At 45.3% G+C, this 18,719-nt stretch overlaps 2 protein-coding genes across 2 annotated transcripts in view; both read right to left on the bottom strand.

Annotated features, from left to right (window-relative positions):
* Positions 1-5,830, bottom strand: part of LOC133005313 (probable phospholipid-transporting ATPase IIA) — a 35,356-nt gene extending 29,526 nt beyond the window's left edge. Inside the window, exons 1-2 of the mRNA XM_061074962.1 lie at positions 5,627-5,830; positions 1,682-1,826 (exon numbers count right to left, since the gene is read on the bottom strand). Coding sequence (XP_060930945.1) covers positions 1,682-1,826; positions 5,627-5,694 — 213 coding nt within the window. The 5' untranslated portion in view covers positions 5,695-5,830. The remainder of the gene's footprint in view (positions 1-1,681; positions 1,827-5,626) is intronic.
* Positions 5,831-8,917: 3,087 nt separating this feature from the next.
* On the bottom strand, positions 8,918-15,052 carry sall4 (spalt-like transcription factor 4). The gene is made up of 4 exons (XM_061075403.1): positions 14,980-15,052; positions 10,111-12,546; positions 9,713-10,020; positions 8,918-9,349 (listed from the first exon to the last, which is right to left on the bottom strand). The coding sequence occupies exons 1-4, from the start codon at positions 15,047-15,049 to the stop codon at positions 8,918-8,920; spliced, it is 3,246 nt and encodes a 1,081-aa protein (XP_060931386.1). The 5' UTR covers positions 15,050-15,052.
* Between the last annotated feature and the right edge of the window lie 3,667 nt (positions 15,053-18,719).

Genomic DNA, 18,719 nt, shown 5'->3' with positions numbered 1-18,719 from the left:
AACTCATCAATAATGTTAATATTATAGCATATTATATTATATTATAATGTAATGTAATCCTGTGAATGAAGAAACTTTCTCAAATCAAAATAAATATCTCAATAAATTTATATATTGCTCTTGAGAATTTAGAAAGATTGTCGACACTGGACTTAGACAATTAGAAATATTAAAAGTTATCATATGAATATTTTGGCCAAATCTGTCCAAATTCATATCTTGTAAATATCAACATATCCGTCACTCGCAAGCTTTTAACTAAACATAGCCCAGGTTCAATCTACAAATCTCATTTAAACACAAATAGTTTTTCCTCCACAGTTATTGTTCTTATATTCAACACACATACTACAACATTGCTCAATTTCATATCCACCGCGGTGCAAGATTACAATCAGTGGAAAGCTTGAGTCATTTCCAAAAGTGTTGAGCAGCACAGAGAAAGAAACGTCATATATGATAATATGTTTTAGTGAGAAGAACTGAAAGTAAATAAAAAGCACAACGTTTTGCAATGCAAATAGGCGTTTGCAAATTTGAGCTACTTTCAGCGTCGGCCTTCATACACAAAAATAAGATCTTGAGACAACTGAATATCTGGAAAAACAAATGTGTATGTAAATCATAGCAGGAAAAAGCACAGAGTCAAAAGACAGCACGCAGCTCAGTAACAACCCCAACCCTTCCACACTCGTCTGAGCATCTGAGGAAAATATTGCAAAAAGATTGTGAAGATGTTTTTCCCTAATATGGCTGAATTCATCTCCTTCTGAAACATCTTTAAAATGTCTTCATTTGAACATGAGACACTTGACAATTACCTGAAGGTCTCATTGTGTTGACATGTGAAGTGTTGTCATTTAGAAGCCATGATTATATTGCAGTGCCTTTGTCAAGATGTCATATGAGAAGTACGAATATAAGGGCACTCACCTCTTTTTTTAATGTATTTCATGTACTAGTGATGCATCAATACAATTCATTGTTCGAATTTTTATTTTCTTATTTGTAAGTTTACATTTTTGTGGAACTTTTTGCTACTGCTTTATCAGGCAAATGTATTGTTACAGAAGAAAAAGATAGATTATAGAAGGTTTTAATGTTACTTCGTGGTTGGGCCCTTTATCTTAGTTAATCAGGTAGGGGTAAAGTTGTTTTGTTTTTTTGAAAGATAGAAAAATTCTAAAGAATTCTGTATATAAAATATAGGGGGTACCCATGATAAAAGTATTTTTTGATTTTTTTCTAGAAATATAAATGTGTGTTTTTAGTGATTATATTGTGTTACTTCCTGGTTGGACATTCTACCTCCCTTTATGAGGTAGAGGTAAGGTTTTTTTAGTTTTTTTGGAAGATAGAAAAATTCTAAAAAAGTATATGTATCTTGAGTTGTTTGTTTGTTTTGTTTGTTTGTTTTGTTTGTTCTGCTTTTATGCCTTTATTTTATTTTATTTCAATTCACTCTTTTTTCTTTCTTTCTCTTTTCCTTTCATTTTGGCATAACTTCTTAGTTACTCCTAGTATTTGTCTGTTTGTACTTAACTTAAAGTACGAATATTAGACATCTCTAAAAAAGTGTCCAGCATGACAACAGAGACTCAGACTCGGGCTCCAGGAGGTGGGTGGTTCTCGGGGGTTAAGGAGAGGAAAGGTGGAGGCGTGACCTTTGGCTGACACTCACCATAGGCAGGAAGGTGAAGAAGTTGTACTTCTGGTTGTTAATGACATTCCGGGGGTAGCGCTGCTCCCTCTTCTCTGGGTGGCCGAGCCACACGGTGCGAGGCCGGAAGTCGCCCATGCCACAGCACCTGGACCACGGGCAGCACCTGAGAGGAAACACCAGGGAAGGTTAAAGACGTTACACACCGTTTAGTCCCACCGCAGGAATGTGAAAGAATCTGACTCACAACCCTGGTTTGTGTTGTGTGAACCTGTTGATAAGGCTGCCCGCACTTTTAATGTATTTCCAGTCACATCTCCCTTGTTAATCATTTGCTTATCCCAGCCGAGCCAAAGATCCACGGCCACAGAGTCAAGAGAGATGGCGTCTTACGAAAGAAACATTAACTTCATCTGAAACCGGGTGGTGACTCCGTTCACCAAAACAAAACGCTCCTCTTCAGTCGACCACCGGGTCAGTGACCTCGTGACTATTACCGGACTGTGCAGGTTAAATAAGACTAAACACAGGCGAGACTAGGGACGGGAATCAGCAGGGACCTCCCGATACGATACTATCACGATACTTAGGTGGCGATACGATATGTATTGCGATTTCTGTAAGTATTGCGATTCGATATTACGATTTCCTGGGATTTCTTTTGGTTATTTTTTTTTTTTTAAATACTGGACCATGGACAAATGTTGAATCATTCCTTCAAATACAACACAGTCAAATTCCCTTAGAGCTTTACCAGTTTTATTTCAAATATTAACATTAACTTAATGACTGCCGGGCAGCCAATAGAGAAAAGAAATAAAAATGTGCCCTATTATTGTATAGCCCCAGTCAACTGCACACAAACTGACAGATTAAGAAATGTATGCCACTTAGGCTACTTTTAAACAATAACTAAAAGATAAATTAAATAGAATGAATAAAAGTTTACTTGAAATATAAACTTTGAAAGTAGCCTATTGTTGTTTGCATGTAGGCGATACAAAGCTAGTGCTTGGGTGTGTTTAGATTCTTGTGCAAAAACAAGAGCTGGTCAACATGCTCTGGGGTGATGTTGCTCCCCCCATATATCCCTCCTGGTATAAACCAATAAATATGTTTTTAAAAAAAAAAGAATCGCGATTTGTAACTGAATCGATTTTTCCCCCCATCCCTATGCGAGTCTGGTTTACAGCTTCTATCAGCGGCAGACAGTGATTTTTATTCTCCAGCAGTAAAGAGGATTGACCACATTTCATAAAGCAGCAGCAACAATATTCACTGTTCATAAATACAGTTTTTCTAAAAACCGGTAGTGGTTGAACTGGATCCCAACTGGAACCAGTTCCCCTCCCCACATTTCAGAGGCCATGCAAATATCTGGTCATTTTGAATCAGGTTTGACTGGAGGCACTCAAACGTAAAGAACAGAGTTTTAAGACCAGAGAATAAAGATCTAAAAGTGAAGCTGCAGATTCCAACCAACTGAATCCTCCCTGCTGTGACCTACGGTGACCTGTAGGGGAAGGGACAAGTCGCTCCAGTGTTTAGTTTGTCCTTTCTGGGCTCCTGTAGAAAAACAATGGCCCACTCGGCGGGAGAGGACCCACTATTGATGTGGATATAAACGTATAATATGTAACTTTAGCCACTAAGGTCTCTCAATCAAAACAATAACAAAAGACCTCGTTTGATGAGGTCATTGCGATGACCTAGCCTGACACGAGTAAGATGTAAATTATGTTCAGAGATGATGTATTGTATAAAAGTTGTTTTCACATTAAGCAGCACACGTCAATGAATATTTGTGAACCATTAAAAGTGGCCAATACACATAGATGGAGTGTTTTTCCTTCATCATGCATCATCGGCCCTGGATGTTAAAGCAGAGACGGATATATTGGCCTTAATCGTGATTGTGACGTAATTATGAAAATATGAAACGTCCTATTACATGAAAAATGCAGATTTCTCTGGGTATGTCGGAAATATTTTCGGATAATGTGAGGAAAGTCACCTTAATATATTATATACGTCCAGTTGTTGTTTTTAAGACATTTTAATGAAGAATAGTTGTGTTTGTCATGTTGTGTTTGTATCTTTGGTCTTTCATTCTGCTCCTGTGGTCTCATCCAAGCCCAGACATGCAAATTCGAATTAAAACGGCATCATTAACTCCATGATTTTTGCCTAAATGTTTATTATCCTCAGCCCTTGTTTGCACGTGGACCACAGCGGACATTAAGGCTAAAAACCCGGTTTATATGATACAGTTCCGAGGGGCTTACAGACACTGGGATGAAACCACAGGACCAGTGCAGTGTTTAGTTTGTCCTTTCTGGGCTCCTGTAGAAAAACAGGCCCACTCTGCAGAAAGAGGACCCACTATCGATGAGGATATAAAATTATAATATGTAACTTTAGCCACTAGGGGGTCTCTCAATCAAAACAATAACAAAGGACCTTGTTTGGGTGTAGCCTGGCACGAGTAAGATGAAATTATGTTCATAGATGATGTAATGTATTGAAGTTGTTTTCACATTAAGCAGCAAACGTCAATGAATAATTGTGATCTATTAAAAGTGGCCAATACACAAAGATGGAAGGCTAGCAGGGTGTTTTTCCTTCATCATGCATCGTCGGCCCTGGAGCTTAAAGCAGAGACGGATAAATTGGATTAGACGCAATTAAAACTCGACAAATATGAAACGTCCTTTTACCTTGAATAAAAATGCAGATTTCTCTTGGTTTGTTGGAAATATTTTCGGATTATGTGAGAAGTCAGCTGAATATATAATGTATGTCCAGTTGTGGTTTTTAAGACATTTTAATGAAGAATATTTGTGTTTGTCATGTTGTGTTTGTATCTTTGGTCTGTCATTCTGCTCCTGAGGTCTCATCCAAGCCCAGACATGCAAATTCAAATTAAAACAGCATCATTAACTCCATGATTTTTGCCTAAATGTTTATTATCCTCAGCCTGTGTTTGCATGTGGACCACAATGGACATTAAGGCTAAAATCCCAGTTTATATGGCACAGTTCCTACCCTGTTACGGACACTGGGATGACACCACAGGACCAGTACTGTATTTAGTTTGTCCAGTCTGGGCTACTGTAAAAAAAACAAAAAAAAAACATGGCTGCCTCCACAGAGAGGACCTGCTCCGGATGTAAATATAGAATATTTAAATATAAACTGACTCATTCTGGGGTAAAGAAAACAACAATTTGGATGAAACACACCAGTGGAAACATCACTAGGATTATTTAATGATCAATTTCTGCCATTTTAACCTAAATTTTACACACTGGAGCTTTAACTGCCATGATATTGCATAATTCAAGTGACTTGCTATTCTCTGATATTGTTTTTATAGATAATAAGTCATTTTAAAAACATATACAGGCGGGTTTATTGTTCTTATGATGTTTACTCATAATGATAATAACGTTGGCCATGTTCTGCACCTTCCTTTAGAAGGGGGGAATGGGGGGGAAGGGTGGGGGGTGCATCTATATAGATCATAATTTTGTAAAGAATAAAACACACATATGTTATCAGAACCAGGAATTAGCCTGGTCCCTACCTGGCTGCTGCTGGAGGAACGGGACTCTAACAACCCGAGGGCCTGCCGAGCAAATATTGACATGATGGGCGTCGGAGGTGCACTTGCTCCGGCTGCTGCCCCGGAGCAGGGCACGTCCCGCCGGGTGGAGCCTCGGCTAGCCATGCTAATGCTACACCCGGATGCTACATTCACTAGCCCGAACACAGATGCTAGCTGTGAGGGGTTTGTTGTTTGGTTCCGACCCGTTAGCTCCGTGCTAGCTCCGGGAGACAACACAATGTGTAGCCGAGCCTGTGAGCCTCCATCCCGGCTGCAGCGACCCCGGACACCGGGCACCTGCCTCCCGGTTGGATCCGTGTTCATGCGTCCCTCTCCCCCGCCCCAGCAGAGGCCCTTACCCGGTCCGGTGCTTCCCGTCGTGTCGCTTCGGTCGCCGGACGGGCTGCAGCGGGATGTGGTCGGTCATGTCTGGAGCTCGGTGGCGGCCGGTCGCAGCTGGAAGCCCCGGGAGGACGAGCTGCTGGAGGCGGGTCTGGGCGGAGGCTTCCCCGGCTGTCAGTCACTCAGGACGGGGACAGGCTCAGCGGACCCGTCCTTCACCACACATGACTCACCGGAGGATTCACTGTTTGTTCTGTATCTACATACTGGAGATTATTATCAGCTGGAAATGTACTATAAAAGTGCATAATATTCTCTTATTTAATATTATTATCACATTGTTTTTTATTGTATTATTTCATATTGAATATTATCTCATATATTATCATCCTGCATATTATTATCTCATTAAATATGATCTCATTGAATATTATAATCATCCTGCATATTATTATCTCATTGCATTAGTAAGGAAGCCCATATAGTTCAAATCGTTCATCAGTCACTATGAGAAACTTGAATAATGAAATAATGAGTCAGTATCTCAATAGAATGTTAGTTTCTCAAAATACAAGGTTAGTATTGCAGACAGTTATCTAGAGTTATATATAATTATCTTAAAATATTGACCTACCTCAAAAGGACTAATCTGAAAGTAATGACCTTCCAACTGAAACGTATGACTGAGAATCTCAAAATAGTCAATATTTTGATATTATAAGTCCTAATAACTCCAAATAATGTCTTCGTAATCCATATGACAACTTAGTTTCCCAAAAATAATGACTTAGTATCTCAAAAGATTGACCTATTAACTCAAAACAGTGACTTTTATCGCAAAATAATTACCTATCTTAAGATAATGACCAACTCATTCAAACTAATATTTCAGTATCTCAGGGTTTTTTTAAGTACTGAATAGTTAATACCTCAATTTAGCTCAGACTCAACCACCCACAGTAAAGATCTTGTTTAAATTTTAACACAAATGACAATAACCTTATGTAACATATTAAAGACTGTTGTTGTTTGACAAGTACTTTTACCAAGAGTATACTCTGGATACATTCTGCTTGTAATACTTCCCCAAAACTTGACTGTTTCTGATTTGAGGTGAACAAAGTATTTGAAACAAAGGTTGTGTACAAGTATTTGGGCAGATCCAAGACCAGCGTATACGTATAGAGTGCTTTATATAATCAAGGTTCATTTATTTTTAGAAATAAATGGACAGAATTTGGAACAGCTTGAAACATGTGTAAAATGTTGAGTGCACCAATTTGGTAAAAGCAATATTTAAATCAGTAATTTCCATTATGTAGCAGAGGCACTGCAGTATGTGATCTTAGTACAAGTTATGTTTACATATATTTCTCTGTAACTTGTCTTCTGAATGTTTTCTTTGACTGAATCAAATATAGATTAAAAATGTACCATTAAACAGAGTCAACGCACAACAACCCAAATAGCTTCACTGTATAAATTGACCTCAAATGAATCAACACACGAGACGAGAGGAAGCTTCAGTTGAAGATGCAAATATTTTTTGTTGAGGATGCAAAGTGATTTATGGCTCCTGGTGTCATGAAGTCATCTGAAGGTGAACTGACAAGTTAAGGATTTGCTGGGAGAGAATTTAGCTCGAGGGTCGGATGTACAGCATTTCAGCAGTCGGGTCGGTTCTTCTTTAAATGTGTTTGGCAACAGAACTCGAGTAAAGACAGTGGAAGTATTGAAAAAAGTCACCCTGATTTTATTTTTCAAAATCAGAAAACATTTGAGGTGAAGGAAACATTTGAAAAACAAAAAAACATTTACATTGTAAACAAGCCAAACTGGCTCAACATGACTTGAATTGTAGAGACAACTTGAAAGCAGTTTTGACACGTTTGCTAAAGAAAGGCACAATTTGGCAAATGCATATCGATAAGGAATGTACAGCAGGGGCCCACGAAGTAGTCTGACCTTTCCGAGTTGTGTAAAGTGTCCAGTGATACATTCATTACTGTTCCACTCAGCAGGCTGAGGAGGGGAAACCTTGTCGTATGCCCACGAATGTATCTGAAAAATATACAGAGCATTGCATTGAGAGCAGGAGGTACCGAGGACAACTAAAATCTAAACGAGGTAGAACTTTGCCCCCCTAAACTCAAGCAGTGTCTATAATATAAATAAATTAAATGATGCTACAAGTTGCAAAGTCTGACAGTTGCTCTAAATGGTCGTTGCAAACAAAAACCTCGACAGGAAGGAAAAGCTGACAAAATTGTTGGTTTGCCCTTTTCCCCGTTCGGCCGTCACAGTGAAGCAGTGGAACTGGAATGCAACTATTAAAATAAAACAGTTACTGTAACTAAAACCTGAATAAAGTGCAGGCATGAGAACAATGCGCGTAAGAACAGCCAAATGAATTTGACTCGGCAGACACAAGTGGAATATGTAGGGATGAGAAATTGACTTTTTGTAAACTGAAAATTTGAAATACATGCCATGCTACACTGTACTACAGGAATGTACCAGTCCAGCAGAGCCTTCATAACGTGACCGGATCAGTGAGAGACAACAGCAACTAACACAGCTCAGATCAGGCACTTGGCAAAAAGGGTTCGAGTCGTTAACAACCGTCTCTCGGCAGCAACGCAGCAGAGCTGAACACCCAAGTTGTGATCTGCATTGTCCAAAAACTGACGACTCAACTGCTGTGACTTGCTCTAAACAGACAAGACACCCGTCATATTATTTCAGTCTAAACCAAAGTCCCTTTCAAAATGAGACGTGACGACATTTACCACTTCAACAATGCACAATGTAGTAAAACCTATGGCACACAATAGGAGGGAAAGTAGTCATTAGACACATACGGTTAAACTACAACATCATTTCCGAACACTGAGACTCGAGTCTCGCCCTGAAACTTTTCCTATTAAAGTCAAAATCCTTCAGTATCTAGGAGATAGTCTGAGTTAAAGCAGTTTCAAGTAAGTTATACATTCAAACTTCTGGATAGACAGCAAACAAAACAAAAACAAAAATCACAAGAAAGAAAAAAAAAAAAATACCCGCATATATATTTATATAAAATAAAATACAACTACAGTAGTTATATCAAGTTCAACTAAGAATAACACTTGAATCGTTTCAGAAGGAGAGAGCTGCAATGAACTTACTGGAAAAATTCAACCAATCTAAGCAGAGTTCTAAAGGTTTTTCTCAGGATATTGATTGTACCTCATTCAAAAAAAAAAAAAAAAAGGAGACATTCAGAAAAGTGAGTTCAGGTCACAAACTGGCAAACGGCTGCAAAAAGCCTAATTGACTGCGATTTTACCCTCCTCCATAAAATGAGGGAACTGGGATTTTGGCCCACTGTCAGAGCTGTTCTTCTCCATCTCAGCCACCGAGGCCGAGCCCGAGTGGGAGCCGTCCATCTTCACCAGACCCCCGGTGGATCCGATGAGAAGCCCCCCCGCAGGGCTGCCGGGGTGCGGGATGCCGCCGCCCTGGATGACCGAGATCTCGTTGGTCTTCATGGTCAGGCCGCCGCTGAAGGCCGCAGCGTACTGGTTCCACAGAGACGGGTCGAAGCTCATGGGGGGGGCGCCCATCTCCTGGGGGGCCTGCATCATCTCTGGCATCATCTGAGCCTCGGCGCTCATCGCCATCAGGGTCAGGGGGTTGTCCAGAGAGAGGCGCTGGCCGCGGCGGGAGGAGTTGTTCCACATGTGAGTGCCGATGTGCACCTGGAAAACAAGAAACGCACAATCACATCAAAACCCTGGATGCATAATCATACAAACTTAATTTTAATACAGAGGAGACGAGCATTTACGTTTATATTTAATGTAGAAAACACATTAGCAGCATTTGTTCTCCCTCCATTCTATTCATAGTGATTTAGAAGGAGGTTTGTGGTTAAACTGTAAAATATCAAGCCTTTAATTCCCATATTTTTAAAATTAGAGTTGGGAAAGAACAGCCATTGCAATATGTATTAAATGTGTATTCCCATTATTGTATCGGCCCCATATCAAACCAGCTCTATTGCAAAGACCACAGTTTGAATGGAAATCCCCATTCAACCCTTAGTGACAGTGGTAACTCACCTTGAGATTCCCCTTGGTGGTGAACGCCCTGCCACACACGTTGCAGGCGAAAGGCTTCTCCCCCGTGTGAGTGCGCTCGTGGATCTGCAAGGCGCTGGCCGAGGAGAAGTTCTTGCCGCAGGCGTTGCACACGTGCTGCTTGGTGGACCGGCGAGCGGCGGAGGAGGAGATGGAGGAGGTCATGGCGGTTCCCTGAGGCATGTGAGAGCTGAACAGACCGTGAGGACCCAAGGGATTCTCCGAGGGGATCTTCATCTCCAAACTGGCCAGACTCGACGGCATCCTCATGAAAGACATGTTGCTCGGAACTGTGGACACAAGAAGAGGACAAATTAGATCTTAATGTTTAATGTGACAGCGTTTTTTAAATACTTTTCTCTCAAGTCAATAAAACTCACCGTAGTCTCCGTTGGTGAACGGCATGCCAGGTTCTTCTTTGATGGCTTTGGGGGTGAAGTTGCTGGATGCTGTGAGGTCAAGGGCTCCACTTGACTCGGTGTCCTCCTGAGTGCCAGCATCACACTCCAGCTTTGGTGCACTGTAGGTGAAGTCCTCCACAGCAGACTCCGGTGACTTGCTACTCATGTGGTTGTTTAACGGAGAGGAGGAATGAAAAGACGCGGCCGAGTCGGAAATAGCGGGACTGCGGCCGTTGTGATATTCCGGCTCTCTGGGAGCCGACGGGGATTCTTTGAATGTTCCCTCGCTCTCCGAGGCAGTGCTGGTCTGTCGTTTCAGTGCAAGAGCCGAGGTGAGGTTCTTCAGGATATCTAGACTGGAAAACACCACCGGGGGAGCAAGCTGCGGTTGTGGTTGTTCCTCTGCGGCAGGCGGGAGGGATTCTAACGGGTCGTTTGGCTTCTCGGAGTTCAGCTCCGGCTCAGGATCCTCCATGCTGGCCTCAAAACCATTGCTGTCCATGTGCTTCTCCTCTGGGAGATGTTCCATTGCTTCTGCCTCTTCGAACTGGTTTTCCGGCACTGGGGTGTTGGGAATCTGGCCGCCCATGTGCATGCGGATGTGCTGCTGCAGAACCACAGCGTTGGTGAACTTCTTCTGGCAGATGGGACAGGAGTGCTGCATCTTCAGCGGAGTGTTGGCCCGGTGCACCCCATAATGAGCCTTCAGGTTCCCCTTGGTGGAGAAGGCGCGGCCACAGATCTTGCACTTGTACGGCCTCTCTCCGGTGTGGGTGCGGTAGTGCATCTTGAGTGAGCTCTGGCAGCTGAGCACCCGGTGGCAGATCACACACTCGTTGGGATCGCTGGTCCTCTTCTCCAGGCCGTCCACCATCTGCTGAAGCTTCGCCGTCCCAGAGCTGTGTTCCACTGGGTGGGAGTTGCCATTCATATGAAGCAGTGGTCCCAGCAGCTCTTTAGCTTCCTTCTGATGATGACTCGGTCCGGTCTCCTGAGCAAACACCTGAGAGGGAGCAGACTGAGAGCTGTCACTTGCCGACGGTGAGGGTCTCTGTGAATACGGGTCCCCTCCAAAGCTGTCAAACGTGGACTTGAACACGGGTATCGGTGACGGCTGGAACCCGGCGGCGGGATGGCTTAGGATGGGTTTGATTTCTGTCATGTTGGACTCGTCCATGGGTATAGACATGCCAAAGGGAATTCCACTGGTGGTGGTAATATTGTCAAGGTGCTCCGGCACAGGATGAGGGTTCATGGTGATGCTCGGGTACTTGTCTCTGTGTCGCTGGAAATGCACTTTGAGGTTTCCTTTGGTCGTAAAGCGGTTTCCACAGATGTTACACTTAAAGGGCCGCTCGCCCGTGTGGGAACGCAAGTGGATCTGGAGAGCACTGTCGTTGCCGAAGGTCTTTCCGCAGTACTTACACTTGTGCCGGTATAACGAGTCTCCGTTCTTCAGTTCCGGCGCGGGGATCGGTGTCTTCGTCTTCACCTTTTTGGAGGAATCCACTCCTGCTTGAATACCGTTGAAGGTGCTTTGGAAACCCATGCCACTGGACGACTGGGGCGGCAGCGCGGGTAACCGGCCGGCCAGATCTGGAAGGCCCTTAAAAATGTCCGATTTAGAAGTCACCGAACCCGGCAGAGAGGGCTGAGGTAGTTTACCTTGCTTCATCGTCTCCATCGACAGGCTGCCGGTCCGTTTCCCGATCAGAGCGGCTGCAGCCGACAGCTGCTGAGACAGATGAGCACCGAGAGCTTTCAGGGGGTCCACCACCGCCCCGACAGACCCCTGGAGACCATGCGGCGTCATCATGGCCACTTGGATCCGGATCTGTTCCGTGAGCTGGATCTGATGGAGCTGCTGCTGCTGGAGGCACACCAGCTGCTCCAGGATCATCGGGATGGTCTGCACGCTCTCCTGCGGCGAGCTCAGCGACGAGCTACTCGAGGAGGAATGTTGCGAGACGGCCACTTTGGTGTCCGGCATGGTTTCCAGGGTGACGTTGGAGTCGTGCATCTGGGGTGAGGGGTTGAAAGTCATCCCGGGGCTACCAGACACGTCTCCGTGATCCTGCTGTCCCGAGTCATCTGCGTTCATGCTGGACTCCTCCTCCGCTCGGTCCAGCTGGTCGGCGTTAGCGTTTGATAAGGAGTGACCACTGGACTGGCTATCGTCCTGGTCGCTGGTCGGACCCTCGGGAGAGCCGTGTGAGTATCCCTCCGAGCCGTCGTGGCCCTCCCGGTCCTTCATGACCACCACATGCTGGCGTTTAGTGCAGCTCTTCTCGTGCTCGAGGAACTCTGCTTCATCAAAGAACTCGGCACAGCACTTGTTGCAGACTCTGGTCTCGTCCAGTCGGATCCTCTTCATCTCGTTTCCAGCGTCCTCGGCTTGAGCGTCCAGAGGAATCCCTGAAACAAGAGGAGAGCAGGGGTTGAATTAATACAGTTATGATGCAATAAAAAGATGAATGAAAGTAAAACACATAACAAAAGCTTGTCAGACTTCTTTTCAGTTTCTGCTCTAAGGCATCAAGGAGCAAATGAATGATTTTGAAAGGCTCATGTTGAACATTTGTCGCACTTGTGAAAGTCTGATGATTATCAACATCTGTCTTTTTAAAAAATGGATAAAAACACAGATTTTTTTTGTCTCATTTTCATTTTTAGATTTTCTGTTGTAAGGGACATTAATCCATCGCTGTTGTTAATAAATATTTTCCTGTTTTATTTGAACCAGGTAAAAGGTCAATGAACGCCTGTCATTGCTTTGTCTTTACTGCAAGTTCGACTTTTCCTGTAATTTCTATAATTACTTTAGTATGTTGTGTGTATTTGATCACACACACAATCTTGTAAAACTACCCCCCCCCCCGGCACTGGTCTGTGAAGGGTCTTTGTGTCGGCCTGTTGGCTCCAGGGCCAGCAGAGGGCAATCATCTACCTTTGACACCACACCAGCCCACCCGAGCACTGTCCAGGAGGACAAAGAGCCAAAGGGCATTAAATTACTGTGTTTCTGAAACCACTTGTTAAAATATCAGATCTGTTTCACGCACCACATGTGGGGGGGGATGGGGGGGGACTGGTTTCCAGTTATCCAACACCAGCCACCAGTAAAATAAAAAAAAGGATAAAAATGGATATCCATCAACTTTTTACATTTTATGTCCCAGATTTAAGGTCGACAACAAACTGCAGAGAGCGAGTTTTAACTATGCAAACGTGGAGTGAAAGAAAAGAGAACAAGGGGGAGGGGGCGAGGGAGGGATGTTGATTACCTTTCAAAAAAAAAGGTATTTTCACAGCCTGTGAAAAGCCTGATAAGTGAGCTTTTTAATTTGTCTGCTAACCAAGAGGCCATTTCACAACTGGGTGTATTGTTAAATGCTAATGCCCCCCCCAGAGAAAGGAGGGTGGGGGGTGTGCAAGAGACCACCTGTTTGCATTTGCCCAGAAGAAACTGTGGGACTTGTTAATTGCTCACCAGGAGGTATCATGCAAGAAAATGAGAAAAAGTTTCAAACTGCATCGAGTGGAGAGACGTCACACACGGATCCGGCACACACACACACACACACACACACAGACACACACAAAGTCACACACACACACAACGAGGTTGTGGTTCTACTGGGAGAGTTCAAACGAAGTGGAAACAGGAGCATATGTGACAATTTGCTTCCTGTAAGAAGAATCAGAACTGAGCAGTGTGTGTGTCTGTGTGTGTGTGTGTGTGTGTGACTATGCGTGTGTGTGCGTGTGTGTGTGTGTGTTCACCTCCAGGTGGGGACGTGACACGAGGTCAGATCAAACATTCAGGGGCCACGACACAAAAGTCACATTTCATCCTCAAGTCAAAAATTCAAACCACCGGTGATATCTATCTATCTACCCCCCCCCCCTCTCCACTCACCCACCAACCCCCCCCCCACCCATTATAAAAAGGTGGGCTCGTTCTACAACAACGCTGGAACTTGCATATGGCAACACACCAAAAAGAACGCACCCCCACCCAGTCTCTCCAAGGCTCCTCCATCCCCCACCTCTCTCTCTCTCTCTCTCTCTCTCTCCACATATGTACGAAAGGAAACAGTCATGCATTAAACTGGGGGATTTATTGCCTCCAGGTCAGCTCGCTGCAGACTCACATTTCACACACTTCCGAGGCACCTTTGTTCCCAAAAAGCTCCCAAACACAAATCACACAAATAATCACACAAAATATCACACAAAATATCACACAAAATATCACACAAAATATCACACAAATATCAAAATATATGGGAAACCAGGAATAGTCATCTGGCAACAGGAGTGATATTAATAATGCTTGATCCAGAGGAGAACAGTGACCTATTAAAAAGTGATGGTTCATGATAAACGAGGCTACTTAAAAAATCATAATTGTGTTGAATTAACACAAACAAGCCAGTGAGTGGATTCAATCTGTGGAATGATAATTCATAAATCTGATCCCTGTGTTGGTGGATGAACCAGAAACCAGAACCACACGAGTCAATTCAGGTGAAAGTTTCCCACAGAAGAGATTCAGAATCCAAACACGAAGCAAACCAGTACAAACCATTAAAGTTATGAAAGTTATGAAAGTTATGAAGTTTAAATCCTCCCAGTGTCGCAGGTTTAAAAAAAAAAAAAAAAAGAAGCCCAGCACCTGTGTCGTCGTATTTAGAAACTGAAAAAAAAAAAGTTGAGCTCAACAGGTCAAAGAGCGACGATGACACAAACTTTTCCCAGTTTGGTTCTGGAGCAATGGCGCACGATGGGGGTCTCGGTGGGTCTGACGCCCCTGGGACCCCCTGTGCGTTAAAGAGCCGGACTCACCGTGCGGGTCCAGCGCCGGGTCCGAGTCCGAGTCGATGTGCTGCGGCTTGGCTTGCTTCCGCCTGGACATGGTGGCCAACGAGCCTCCGGTCCGAGTGGCCTCAGGTCCGAGGAGTCACAGGTTCGAGCCCGGAGTGGAGGAGTCGCTTCGGGGGTCGCGGAGGAGGAGGAGGACACGAGCTCGCCCTCCTGCTCCTGCTGCTTCTTCTTCTGCTGCTTCTCAGAAATGTGTGGAAAACAAAAATTGGCCCCCCTCGAGTTGCAAATGCGCATGTCGCCCGTGATTATTATTATCAATAATGCATTGCGATTTATCCCGGAGTCCCGACAGCTGATTGGCTGCGGCCCAAGAGCCGAGCACATTATTCAAATGCTCCTGCCCAGTGATGAGCAGCGCGGGGGGCGGGAGGAGGTGCTGCGAGGGGCCGGGCTGCAGGAGGGAGGAGGAGGAGGGAGGAGGAGGAGGCTGGGTCCGGTGGAGCAGGGTCACTGCTGGCTGCTGGAGGAGGAGGAGGAGGTGAAGGAGGAAGAGGAGGGAGGAGGAGGAGGTGCTGCGAGGGGCCGGGCTGCAGGAGGGAGGAGGGAGGAGGAGGCTGGGTCCGGTGGAGCAGGGTCACTGCTGGCTGCTGGAGGAGGAGGAGGTGAAGGAGGAGGAGGAGGGAGGAGGAGGAGGTGCTGCGAGGGGCCGGGCTGCAGGAGGGAGGAGGAGGAGGGAGGAGGCTGGGTCCGGAGCTCCAGGGAGGAGGTGTTACACCCACATCCAGAGAGAAGAGGAGGAAGAGGAGGAGGTGTTACATCCATATCCATAGAGAAGAGGAGCAGGAGGAGGTGGAGGAGGCTGGGTCCGGGGATCCAGGGTCACTGCTGCTGGAGGAGGTGGAGGAGGAGGAGGTGGAGGGGTTACACCCACATCCAGAAAGAAGAGGAGCAGGAGGAGGAGGAGGTGGAGGAGGAGGAGGAGGAGGCTGGGTCCGGAGCTCCAGGCTGCTGGAGGTGGAGGAGGAGGAGAAGGAGGAGGAGGAGGAGGCTGGGTCCGGAGCTCCAGGCTGCTGGAGGTGGAGGAGGAGGAGAAGGAGGCTGGGTCCGGAGCTCCATGGTCACCGCTGGCTGCTGGAGGAGGAAGAGGAGGAGGAGGTGCTGCGAGGGGCCGGGCTGCAGGAGGGAGGAGGAGGAGGCTGGGTCCGGAGCTCCAGGGTCACCACTGCTGGAGGAGGTGGAGGAGGAGGAGGTGGAGGGGTTACACCCACATCCAGAAAGAAGAGGAGCAGGAGGAGGAGGAGGTGGAGGAGGAGGAGGAGGAGGCTGGGTCCGGAGCTCCAGGCTGCTGGAGGTGGAGGAGGAGGAGAAGGAGGAGGAGGAGGAGGCTGGGTCCGGAGCTCCAGGCTGCTGGAGGTGGAGGAGGAGGAGAAGGAGGCTGGGTCCGGAGCTCCATGGTCACCGCTGGCTGCTGGAGGAGGTGGAGGTGAAGGAGAAGCAGGAGGAGGTGGAGGAGGGAGGAGGAGGCTGGGTCCAGTGGAGCAGGGTCACCACTGCTCTGCAGGAAGAGGAGGAGGTGGAGGTGGAGGAGGAGGTGCTGCGAGGGGCCGGGCTGCAGGAGGGAGGAGGAGGCTGGGTCCGGAGCTCCATGGAGGAGGTGTTACACCCACACCCAGAGAGAAGAGGAGCAGGAGGAGGAGGTGGAGGTGGAGGTGGAGGAGGCTGGGTCCGGAGCTCCAGGGTCACCACTGCTGGAGGAGGTGGAGGAGGAGGAGGTGGAGGAGGAGGAGGAGGAGGCTGGGTCCGGAGCTCCAGGCTGCTGGAGGAGGAGGAGGAGGAGGAGGAGGAGGAGGAGGAGGAGGAGGAGGAGGAGGAGGTTGGGTCCGGAGCTCCAGGCTGCTGGAGGTGGAGGAGGAGGAGGAGGAGGCTGGGTCCGGAGCTCCAGGGTCACCACTGCTGGAGGAGGTGGAGGAGGAGGAGGTGGAGGAGTTTCACCCACATCCAGAGAGAAGTGGAGCAGGAGGTGAAGGTGGAGGAGTTACACCCACACCCAAAGAGAAGAGGAGCAGGAGGAGGTGGAGGAGGTGGAGGTGGAGGAGTTACACCCACACCCAGAGAGAAGAGGAGCAGGAGGAGGTGGAGGAGTTACACCCACACCGAAGAGAAGAGGAGCAGGTGGAGGAGTTACCCCCACATCCAGAGAGAAGAGGAGGTGGAGGAGTTACACCCACATCCAGAGAGAAGAGGAGCAGGAGGAGGAGGTGGAGGTGGAGGAGGTGGAGGAGGTGGTTCTACAGGATCCTTTACAAGTTCCGCTCCATTTAATAAACCCAGTTTCTTCATGAGGATCCACATCATCAGCAGCGTGACTCCTCCCAGGATCCATCACAGTCTGCATCACATCAACACAACACACAAAACTCAACACAATGTTGTTGTGTTTTTGTGTACAGTGCACCAACCACACCACAGCAATCTCCAATATATGCAAATACACATATCAATAAAAAGAATTCTGATTCTGAAGAAATCCTTCAAGTACAAGGAGAAGAACTACATTAGCATTCTTTCAACAGATATCAGGCAAAACACACAATTTTACATCATTTATATATAGGGTTGCAAAATTCCGGGAATATTCAAACTTGGAAACTTTCCATGGGAATTAACGGGAATTAACAGGAATTAACGGAAATTAACGGGAATTTACGGGAATTAACGGGAATTAACGGGAATTAATGGGAATTAACGGGAATTAACGGGAAATGTTGTGGGTAATTTATACTGTATAACCAGCTGTGACCCCATTAACACACAAAACAATATATGCAATTTAATTTATTTAATTATTTAATTTAATTATCTAATTATTTAATTGTATTGTTCAGTTGTTCTACTACTTACTATTTATTTGCTTATTTGACTGTTTACTTTTTCTTTTTGCTCATTGTTGTTTTTTGTTTCTTACTTAGTTGTTTTGCTCTTTCGTTTGTTCTTGTTGCACTGTGCCTGCGCTGCTGATGTAAAACCCTCAAATTTCCCCACTGTGGGACTAATAAAGGATTCTATCTATCTATCTATCTATCTATCTATCTATCTATCTATCTATCTATCTATCTATCTATCTATCTATCTATCTATCTATCTATCTATCTATCTATCTATCTATCTATCTATCTATCTATCTATCTATCTATCTATCTATCTATATATCTATCTATCTACTAACTGTATTTACCTTGTCATATACAGACATAAATATAAACATTTTGTTGTGTCATAGGCTGATTTGAGCCCTGAGGAAACTTTGGGAACTTGACTATATGCTTCTGCATCGTTGTGTCATTCTTAACATAGGTCTTTGCCTAGTATTTGCAAATGTACACAGCCTTTCCTTCTACATTGGATGAGGTGAAATGTCTCCACACATGAGAGAGTGCACGTGGCATTGTTCTGTAGAATAAGATGAGAAAAAAGTTTGTAAAAAAACACTAATGCAATGCCAGAGATATAAATAGTTAGCCAAACAATTGGAATCGTCTGTAAACATATTTTACAATTCAATCAATCAATCAAGTTTTATTTGTATAGCCCACATTCACAAATCACAATTCGTCTCATAGGGCTTTAACATGGTGTGACATCCTCTGTCCTTAACCCTCAACAAGAGTATTAATCCTCTTTGGATGTCTTCTTGTCCTCTTTCGATGTCTCTCCTTGTCCTCTATCGGTGTCTCCTTGTCCTCTTTCGATTTGTCTCCTTG

Source organism: Limanda limanda, chromosome 7 (assembly GCF_963576545.1).
Source record: "Limanda limanda chromosome 7, fLimLim1.1, whole genome shotgun sequence".
In the NCBI taxonomy this organism is placed as follows: domain Eukaryota; kingdom Metazoa; phylum Chordata; class Actinopteri; order Pleuronectiformes; family Pleuronectidae; genus Limanda; species Limanda limanda.
Note: the sequence above shows the minus strand (reverse complement) of the source record. Positions and strands in the feature narration are given on the sequence as shown.

What these genes read in the sequence shown, in the direction of transcription:
- sall4 (XM_061075403.1), bottom strand. Translation starts at nt 15,049, where the DNA reads ATGTCCAGGCGGAAGCAAGCCAAGCCGCAGCACATCGACTCGGACTCG. An exon ending in CCCGGCGCTGGACCCGCACG is followed by an intron (nt 12,547 to 14,979) that starts GTGAGTCCGGCT and finishes CTCTTGTTTCAG; the next exon opens with GGATTCCTCTGGACGCTCAA. An exon ending in CCACCAAGGGGAATCTCAAG is followed by an intron (nt 9,350 to 9,712) that starts GTGAGTTACCAC and finishes CTTGTTTTCCAG; the next exon opens with GTGCACATCGGCACTCACAT.